Source organism: Choloepus didactylus, chromosome 3 (assembly GCF_015220235.1).
Source record: "Choloepus didactylus isolate mChoDid1 chromosome 3, mChoDid1.pri, whole genome shotgun sequence".
NCBI classification, from domain to species: Eukaryota; Metazoa; Chordata; class Mammalia; order Pilosa; family Megalonychidae; genus Choloepus; species Choloepus didactylus.
In genome coordinates, this window is record NC_051309.1 from 80,878,378 (window position 1) to 80,889,168 (window position 10,791).

The window sequence follows — 10,791 nt, forward strand, 5'->3', positions numbered from 1 at the left end:
CTGTCCACCCCCACACCCCCAATAGAATGGAAGTCCCTGCCACGCAGTCAGTGTTTTTCTATATGTTCTGTTGGGTGAGTGAATAAAGTACTTGCATGGAACTGAACAGTGATATGGCTAACAATACTTGGAAGTTTGTTTTGATTACCTCGTTCATTGCCGGAAACTGTAAACTTGTGTGGATTCTGACCAGTCCACAATCCTACATAGCCAATAAAAGTGGTTCCTGTGAATGCAATCTGAAATAAATAGGTTAAGTTATCATTTTACTGTTCCAAACAAGTAAATATACACTGAAATCACTGTTCAGCCCCACAGATTCCATGATAGATTTTTTTCCTTCTAAATTTCAACATAATAGAATAAAAACTCTGAAACAGCCTTCTAGAACCGGGGATCTTAACCTGGGGGTCCATGGTTAGAATTCAGCGGACCTGTGACCTTGGATGGGAAAAGAGATACATCATTATTTTCACTAACCTCTAACCGAAATTTAACTCCTCCTATTATGAACGCATGCAACAAACCATGTAGTAATAGCAGTGCACGTGATTTGTTACTAGGAGACATTACAGGTGTTTTTGCAGACATAACAGTGGTGGCAGGTATCTTCAAACACCATTCATGCTCACCATTACTCTGAAATGACGGTAGTTACCAGACCTGCTGCTAGGCCTCACTCTTTTAACATGCTAAGAAAAAGTTTTATAATATCAAAATGGCTGTATTTCAACATAACTGGTTTCCTTTGTAATCCTACATGTGTTATTTTTTTTTGTATTTATGAAACATTATTCTGAAAAAGGGTCCACAGGCTTTGCCAGACTGCCAAAAAAATCCTTGCACAAAAAAGGTTAAGAAGCCTTATCCTTTTCGATACAGATCATTTAGAAAAAAAAAAAAGAAAGAAAAGGCCTCATCCTAGAAGCAAATGGCTCCAATTTAAACTTGGGCTGACTTGATTATAAGAGATAAATATTACACCTTTTATAAGCTCTGTGAAGTAAGGGAAACAAATAGAACTGCTAATCAATACTAATATTTTAAATGTGCGTCATGCTTCATCTTTAAAAAATTATTTTACATACATCATTTCATTTATCCCATGAGTTATAGGATTTAAATCAAGGCAACAAGCTCTGCTGATTGCAAGACACCACTACATTATCCCAGGGAGAAAAACCAAACTCTATTAGTTGTTCCAGACACCAGATTTTATTTTTTAAAGAAATACTTAGAACAGAGCCTGGCTCATGATGTCCAATAAAGGTTAACTACGGTTTTTATATTTTGAGTAATGAAGAAGGGCCTAGGTTAATATTTTTCCTTTAGAAAATTGAATCTTAAGTCAGTAACTATGGTAATTTAATTATTTATTTCTACCTCATATAGCTGTAAAAATAATTTAAGGTGGCCAAATTACAAGGCAGAAATGCAGTGGCTTTAGTTTTATAAATGACCTTCCCCCCAGACTCACCGAGGGCCTTCCATGGGCACATCCTGTTTCTATTTACAGCAGTAAAACAGAATAAATCTACCTCCATAGTAAAGACCTCACAAAAAGTAATTATGTGGTCACCTTATTTGCAAGATAGGCTGATTCTCATGTCATTCTTCAAGGGCTCAGCGAATGAAAATTAGGACAATCAAAATCACATTGTAGCTTTCCAAGATATTTTATAATATATAATTATAAATAATTATGAGCTATAATTTCTAAGGTATTTAATCTTGTAGCTCTGAAAAATTCTCTTTTTTTCTAAATGTCTGTACTTCCCCACTGTCTCTGCCAAGTCAGTTAACATAAACCCTTCACTGCGGCAGGAGACTCTAACTTAAAGTCTAACTAAAGCTGAGTTTTGGGAAGCAAAGCAATTAAGAGGCTGAAAACCAAGGTTATGGTCATGTGATCTAGGGCAAGTCAGCCTCTCCAAGGTCCTTCCATCTGGAAAATGTGAATAAAAATGTGAACTTGTCCCTTTCTCGCAGGGCTGCTGAGATCCAGCATGTGAAGATACTTTTAAAATTGTGAACCTTATACAAGAGCAAGAGATGGAAGTTTTTTTTGAATAACCTGTTCTTAATTTAGCAAAACAATTAATTGGCTATGAGCCCTCAGCAGAAAGCAGCACCTAAGTGTAAACTGCCTAGATTAGGTAATAATCTAAGCAATATTTCTCACGGGAGCTCCAGGATAAACAAACAAATGAGACAACAGCTGTTGGAGTAAGGTTTAGAAAGAGCAGCTAAAATAATTTATTTTTATTGCATCTATTCTTTTGTCTGTTTGTAAGAATATTTGCTCAATGTAGTATATGGAGAAAAAGATAAAGTCATAAATTAAAATAATCTATTATCCCATCATTTAGTAATAATAACTGTTGATATTTTAGCTTCTTTTCATCTAGAATTTAATTCACATTTATATTCTGTCATTGTTGCAATGTAAAATTTTTTTTGAACTAAACCCTTAGTTATAAACTAAATTGTTAACAGTGGTGAAGTAAATGCATAGAATTGGGAAAGGGGAAACTTTCACTTTAAATATTTTTGTATTGTTTGGATTTTTATGAGAAAAAACTTTTGTTTATAAAAACAGATGACTAAATGAGTAGTTAGTAAATGAATTTTCAGTATGTATTGGGGAATCAACCCTAAATTCAAAGAATAAAAAAACAGAATTCTAGTCCTTAAACGATGCTCCCCAAAGTCAAAATCTGGCTTTTGCGTGGTCTTTTCTTTTTCACAATTGAATGCTTTGTGTATTCAATGAGCATTAGTTGATGTTGTCTCTCTCAAAGTTTACACTGTAATGTGACAGCATTTCATGTTAGAATATACTCTTAAAGGGACCATTATGAATATAAAGTAAGTATAATTTTTTAAGGATCAGACACAAGAGAGTGGTAGTGGGTCAATCACATTTATAGAGTTAAGGACCATTTATTATTTGGCCACCATTAATCGAGCACCTACCACACACTTTACATAGATTTCTTCACTTAACATTTATAACCATCTCAATAAAAATCTTACTAACCTCTCTGAGTGGTAGTCTGCAAAATGGGGATAAGTAATTTTCCAGGTTCAAAAAGGAAGTAAGTGACAGGAGTATGATTCAAAGTCAGATCTGACAAACTCTGCAGTTGAGATCTAGTTTTGCACTACCTGGTCCTGAACTTGGGAGAGCAGAGGAAAGAAGTGACTCAGTACAATAAGTAGAAGATTGGTCATACCTCAAAAGAGATTTCCCTAAGAAAAAGGAGTGACCTCTTTAAGTAGATGCTCAATAATAAATGACCCTTCCTCCAATAAGCATAATTGATGTAAACCTTTCTCCTGGTTTTGTTTTTCCAGGGGTTTTGACAATATTTATATCATATAATGATAGCACAATTTAGTAGCAGACCATCCAAATGATTTCTGTATCTTCTACATTGCCAACTATACCTGCCCATCCTTTAAGAATTGCACGTCCATGGTCAACTTGCGTAAGATATTGCCAAAAGGATAATCCAAATTCCGGCCATGGTAAATGTGACCTTTGGAATCTTGAGCCACAATACTGGTGCAGAATCTGAGAAAAGGAAAAAGTCCAACATGAATGAATGAAAAAATAAGAAAAAGGAAAATGAGTTTTTCATTTTAAAAATAAGTCCTTATTGTAAACAGTTTTGTTTCCATATAACTGACATATATGCCATAATCCCCAGACAAAGAATATGGATTCACAATTCAAGATGAAAAAGAGAACTGAACACTGAGCTCATTTGTTTTCATTTGGTGTTATCAAGCCTTTGCCCTTGACACACATGGCATCACAAACACAATGAATAAGAATTTCATACTAAATCTAAATCCTAAATGAAAGTGAAACTGACCCAGTCTGGGCTCAGCTAGATCTCTGCTCATTCCTCTGCTTGGCAGTATCTATTTAACATGTTATTCAAAGTTCAGTTACACTCCCTTCTATGACTTCCTCAGAGCAAGTAAAACGGCATCAAACCATTCTGACCCACAAATGCTTCATTGTGTCTCCCTGGGAAAATGGTCAGCTTTTTAGGGGATTGGTTCATACTTTTCCTCTCCTCCTTAGAGCTCCCTGCCCAGAGCTGATAAGAGAGCAGTGTCTTTTAAGAACCTTGGGTGAAGAGAAGTATTTTGAGGAAAACATTCTCTGAGAATATTTAATGTTATGTTAAAAATACTTATATACAGTAAGTATGTCCAATTCTGGAGGGAAAGATATGCTTATCCACACAAACAATGCTGAAAAGAAAGACCCTGATGGATAGACAGCCATTTCTGAGTGGCAGGATGGTGGCTGTTTTCTTCTTTATACTTTTCTATATTTTCTAATTTTCTAAAATGATTATATATTACTTTTATAATTAGGATAAAAAGAAATGTTACATAACTTCTTGTTTGTTTAAAGAAGGCCGCCTGGTGCCTAGAAGAAGATGGCAGCATAGAGAGGAGTTGAAGCTAGTTAGTCCCCCTGGAACAACTAATAAATAACCAGGAACAACTAGTAAATAATCTGGAATAACTGTGGGGGAACAAATGTGACTGTCCACTCATCATCCACCAACCTGAATTGGGAGGAATGCCCGAGATCACAGCATAAAACCTGTAAGTAAAAACTGCAGACTCACGCCGAGAGCCCCTCCCCCATGGCAGCCCAAACTACAAAGCCTCACTGTGATAGAGAGTAGCACTCTCTTAACAAGCAAATATAGCTCAGTGCAGCTCCAACTGAGGTTTTATAACAAACATGGAATGCTCAATACAAGCTATGAATCCCCAACAAACAGACAGAGGCTTTTGGTGATGACTGACCTTGGAGAGCCGGAGGACCTCCCTGGGAAGGAGGGGGAGCCCAGAGAACCAGAAGCCATCTCTGGCCAATGAGTGAAAATAAAGGTGGCCATGGACTGGCCCTGAAGGGGGGATTTCTGTCCCTTTTTTGGCTCAGTGGAGATAGCCTCAGCCATTTTAAGTTCCCAGCACTCTGACCCAGACAAGGATGGCAATAGCAGAGTCAGAGAGACTATTCAAATGCAAATGATATCTCCCCAGGGGGTATATCTTCCCTAAGAGGAAAGAGGTGGGGCCCAGCTCTACTACCCGCCTTCCATTCAGAACCAGACCCCAGAGCCTGGGGAAAAACAGCCATGGGCCACATTCCTTACACCAGTCTGGAGCTACAGGCTGAGAGGCGCCACCTGCTGGGCAGAAAAGCACAATGACTTGAGGCCTCTAAGACACCCTCAGGGAAACCGGATATCATTGCCTCTTTCCAAGATCTGAGTCCATTCTGGTCTGGGAAAACCTGATTGGGGTAACCAAGGAAACCAGATGCCTAGACAACAGAAAACTACAACTTACACCTACCGGCCAAACCTACAGTCGAAGGAACAAACTTACACTTCAACTGAGATACAGGAATTTAAACAACTAATACTAAATCAATTCAAATAGTTTAGGGAAGATATGGCAAGAGATGAAGCGTATAATGAAAACACTGGGTGTATATAAGGTAGAAATCAAAAGTTCAGAAAAACAACTGGCAGATCTATGGAAACGAAAGGCACAACACAAGAGATGAAAGACACAATGGAGATATACAATAGCAGATCTCAAGAAGCAGAAGAAAACCCTCAGAAACTAGAGAACAAGACACCTGAAAGCCTACACACAAAAAAACAGAAAAGAATGGAAAAATGTGAGCAACTTCTCTGGGAATTGAAGGACAACACGAAACGCTGGAATGCACATGTCATGGGTTTCCCAGAAGGAGAAGAGAAGAGAAAAGGGGCAGAAGCAATAATAGAGGAAATAATCAATGAAAATTTCCCATCCCTTATGAAAGACATAAAATTACAGATCCAAGAAGCACAGTGTACCCCAAACAGAATAGATCTGAATAGGCCTATGCCAAGACACTTAATAATCAGATTATCAAATGTCAAAGATAAAAAGACAATCCTGAAAGCAGAAAGAGAAAAGCGATCCATCACATACAAAGGAAGCTCGGTAAGACTATGTGAAGATTTCTCAGTAGAAACCATGGAGGCAAGAAGGAAAGTGTGATACATTTAAGATACTGAAAGAGAAAAACCACCAACCAAGAATCCTATATCCGGCAAAACTGTCCTTCAAATATGAGGGAGAGCTTAAAATATTCTCTGACAAACAGACAACGACAGAGTTTGTGAACAAGATACCTGCTCCTCAGGAAACACTAAGGGAAGCACTGCAGACAGAAAGGAAAAGACAGGAGTGAGAAGTTTGGGAGACGGTTTTGGGAGATAGTAGGACAGCAATGTAAGTACACTGAACAAAGATGACTGTTAGTATGGTTGAAAGAGGGAGGTTAGGACACCAGAAGGAAAGAGGAAAGATAAAGGCTGGGACTGTATAACTCAGTGAAACCTAGGGTGCTCAATGATTGTAATAAAAGGTACAAATATATTTCTACATGAGGGAGAACAAATGAATGTCAACATTGCAAGGTGTTAAAAATAGGGTGGGATGGGGGAAAATACAATTAATGCAAACTAGAGACTATAATTAACAGAAACATTGGTGGGGGAACTCTTGGCATTGGTGATGTTGTCTGACTCTTTATTCTACTTAGTTTAATGATATCTTTCCTTTTGTTGCTTCCAAGTTGTGATGTTTTGTTTATTTTTCTCTCTCTTTCTTTTTCTTTTTCTTTTGTCTCTCTACCTTCTTTGACTCTTCCTCCTTATTTGTGGGAGAAATGGAGATGTCCTTATATAAATAGTGGTGAGGGTGGTAAATACATAAATACATGACTATACAGGGAACCATTGATTGTTTACTTAGGATGGAATGTATGGTGTGTCATGTGTGAACAAAACCATCTTAAAAAAAAATGGGTTGATGAAGAAACCTTGAGTGCACTATATTGAGTGAAATAAGACAGACACATAAGTACAAATACTGCAGGGTCTCACTGATATGAACTAATAATAATATGTAAATTCATAAACATGAAATCTAAGTTACCAGGATATAGAATGAGGCTAAAGAATGGGGAGCAGTTGCTTATTATGAGCAGAACGTTCAACTAGCGTGAACTTAAACGTGGCGTGGACAGAGGTGATGGTAGCACGTTGTGAGAATAACTAAAAGTGCTGAATGGTGTATGAAGGTGGTAGAAAGGCGAAGTTCAGTCACGTATGTCACCAGAAGGGAAGTTGGAGGTTAAAAGATGGGAATGTATGAAACAGTGAATCTTGTGGTAGACAATGTCTGTGATTAACTGTACAAATATTAGAAATCTCTCTCATGAACTAGAACAAATGCATGACACTATAACTAGAAGTTAATAATAGAGGGGCATATAGGAAAAAAACATACCTCTTGCAAACTATATATTACAGTTAGTAGTATTTTAACATTCTTTCATCAACAGTAACAAATGTACTATACCAAAACTATGAATCAATAATGGAGGGGGGGTTGGTTAGGAGTATGGGAGGATTTGAGTTGCCTTTTTTTTGTCTTTATTTCTTTTCTGGAGTAATGAAAATGTTCTAAAAATTAAAAAAAAAATTAATTGTGGTGATGGATGCACAGCTGTATGATGGTGCTATGTGCAAATGATTGTATGGTTGTATGGTATGTGAACAATCTCAATAAATAAATAAATAAATAAATAAATAAATAAAGAAGGCCGCTTGATTAGGTTTTAATTCCTTCCAAAGTTTCTGATCTTAACTTCAAAGATTTCATGTCAGGGAGGGTCTGATAAACATTGAATGTGACTAAACCAAAGCTTGTAGGATCTCTGAAGATGACTTTTTTTAAAACTGGCAAGATAACACTTCCATATCAGGTCCAAATGTTTTAGTCTGAGGTAGCACAGACACATCGGGGACAAAGGAGGAGATGGGCTCTGCTTTGGGAGAGGCAGTACAGTGGAGACATATAGTTCAGCATAGTCCCTGACAATTCAGCCAGCTGTCTCCTCTGAGGCCTAGTTTCCACATCACAAAACAGGCAATACCATCTCCTTCATGGGGCTGTATGTTCACAAAGTGCCTGGCACCCAGTGGGCTAAGAATAGGGTAGCTATTATTATTCTGATGCAAACAGCCTTACAGCAGGTATGAGAACATTTCCTTTGTTAATGCTAGTGAAGTCTCATGTGCTCTTTGTTGTTAGGCAGCTCAATAAATACCCAAAAGTTGGAATTTTTTTTTTTTTACTAGAACTTTTGATTTAATTTGCTTGGATATGAGGACTCCAACCAAAAGAAGATGAAAAAGTGTAAATGATTAGTGATTTTTTCATTGAGAAAGTCACATCAGCATAGGAAAAAGTTGGCAGTAGAGAGGGGGATGGCAAAATTAACTTAATTCAACTGAAAAGCGCTTTAATTTAGCAAGTCTGTGTCTTAAAGCATTTCCCTGAAGAGGAAGGCAGTAACCATTATTTGCCTAGGGGTTCTGGAAGATGCCAGGGCCCAGAAAGTTTCATTACTCCAATAACCTTTTTTTCGTTTGTTTGTTTCTTCCATCATCCTTTGGCAGCCAGAAGGTATAAGTATCTAGAGAAGATGTTACTACGTAAGGCTGGTCTGGTGGCAAAACAATTAGCCCTGAAGGCAGAAACCAAGTCTTAACACCTCTGAATTCTAAAACCTGTTACTGAGCCAATAAACACTTAAGGCTCTCCCTGTACTCTCTATGGATCAACCACTCAATTCCACAGGGCTTTCACTTCTGGATGCCACATTTTATCAAGCTCACTATCCCTACCTAAACATTGGTTGGCCCTGTTAAACACGGCTGTGGTCCCATCCCTGCAGGAATACAGGCTTAGAAAGAGCAGTCAGGATCAGCACCCATGAAAAACACACAAGGATCATCACGGTGGGAGGACAAATGAATGCTGCCACCACTGCAGTTATAAAGCTGGAGGTTCACTGGGATGACCAGAAGATGGGAAGGGGGTTAGTTCCAAAAACTTCCAGGAAAAATACATTTTGAGCGTAATTTTAAAAGTGGGATGCTACTTGGATTGGTGGAGAGAGGAAAGAGGGCTTCAGATAGAGGAAAGTCCAGTGTTAAGGTCAGAGAATCTGCTTTCTTTCTCCGAGTCTTCCATCTGTGGTTCAGATTTACCCAGACAAGCAAAGAGGAAGCGATGGAGGTTTCTGGGCAGCCAGTTTCTACCCTGTTCTTATCACCCTGAAAACATCTGTCCCACTCATATGTGGTAGGAGTGCTCCCCGGCAAGTCCCAGGTCAATCCGCACCAGCACGGGGCACTCACGCGGTGGCCTCGTAGGCCAGGTTGATAAGAAGGCAGTCGCCCGTGCTGAGGTTCAGGGCTTCACACATGCCACGAATCTCGAATGTGTAGGGCTGAGGCAGGAAGTGCTCCAGCTCCCCTACCAGCGCCTGGACCCACTTGGGGACCCTCTCCCTAGAAACGAAAAACCATAATCATAAATGATAAACGATAAGGGTGTTAGACCTGCTTAGGGGTGGAAAGGGTGCGAGAGGGTGTGTATGGGGTGGGGTGGGGTGGGGTGCCTGAAGCTCGTAGCCTCAGGGGTGACGGCTAAGCCCTTCGCGACAGCCCACGGCCCGCATCACCTGATCCGCAGGGTAGTGTCCAGGAGGGAAAAAGAAAACTCAAGAGAGTGGGAGGGAGGGCGAGAGCGCCCCAAAGGGGAGGACTTTGGGGACGGGCGGGAGGCGTGTAAGGAGGGGGTGTGCTGCATCCCCTAGCAGATATAGCTGAGCAGCCCGGGACACAACTCGCCGGAATGGCTCAAGGACCGGCGAGCCACTGGCAACACCGAATTTAGCCAAACCAGCCGCGCGGGATCACCTCCAACCTCGACGCTGCCCAGAGCAGCAAATTCCAGTTTCGGTTCCCGCCGCGCGTTCATAATCCCAAGACCCGGGAGCCGGGAGATAGGAGAGGGAAGGGAGAGAGTCACGGTTTAAAGGTCATTTGGCAGCGTGCTTCCGAGCTTTTCCGCACCCCGAACCCGGCCGCGGGTGTCCCGACAGACCCCGTCCCGCGCTCACCCGATGACTTGCGCCATGGCCGCGCGCAAGAAGTCCGGGTCGTAGTGCTGCAACACAGGCAGCCAGCGCAGCTCCGGGGCCGTGTCCAGGCTCACGTTGAAGCGCGGCGGGGCCGGTACCCGAGGAGGCGAGGCGGGGTTCGGGGCGGACACCGCGGGCCCAGCCAGGAGCAGAAGCAGCAGCAGCAGCAGCGCCGGGCACCCCTCACGGCCCGCGACACACATGGTTTGGGCTCTGACGGCCACAACTAGATCCGCCGCAGCGGTGGCCGGCGCCTGGGGAAGCGGAGGAGGAGCCGGGGGGTGAGGGGAAAGCTGGAGGTGGAGCCCGCGGGCGGCCCGCCTTGCCGGGGCCACTCCCCGACCCCGAGAGGCGAGACTCAACCCCATCCCTGCCGGTCGAGTCCCGTTTCTCTGTCCCGCGCGAACGTCTCCAGCCGTTCGTTCCCCTCACATCATACCCACGTGGGCCGAGTGAGGGTAAACTGAGGCCTGGTGGGGCGGGGGGTGGGGTGGGAGGGATTACGGAAATTATTTTTAGTAGCGAAATTTATCGGGAAAGTCCTGTGGTGGAGAGAGACCAGGAGAAAATCCAACTGGATCCTTCTCTCTCCATGTCATTCGTTCATTTATTAATTCTTCAAAGGTTTGCCTAGATTTTATAATGGGCAGGAGACCTTGTTCTGGCCAAAGACTTCAACTTGTTTCAGTAAAAGA

At 41.4% G+C, this 10,791-nt stretch overlaps 1 protein-coding gene across 3 annotated transcripts in view; it reads right to left on the reverse strand.

The window, feature by feature from the left end:
• The window catches only part of NAAA (N-acylethanolamine acid amidase), a 35,542-nt gene extending 25,196 nt beyond the window's left edge, over nt 1-10,346 (reverse strand). For all 3 annotated transcript variants that reach the window (XR_005215888.1, XR_005215887.1, XM_037830003.1), the window contains exons 1-4: nt 10,076-10,346; nt 9,309-9,461; nt 3,451-3,577; nt 149-239 (exon numbers count right to left, since the gene is read on the reverse strand). Coding sequence is in view for 1 of the 3 variants with exons in the window: in XM_037830003.1 (XP_037685931.1) it covers nt 149-239; nt 3,451-3,577; nt 9,309-9,461; nt 10,076-10,299 (595 nt within the window). In the remaining 2 variants the exon portion in view is untranslated. The remainder of the gene's footprint in view (nt 1-148; nt 240-3,450; nt 3,578-9,308; nt 9,462-10,075) is intronic.
• Nucleotides 10,347-10,791: the final 445 nt, after the last annotated feature.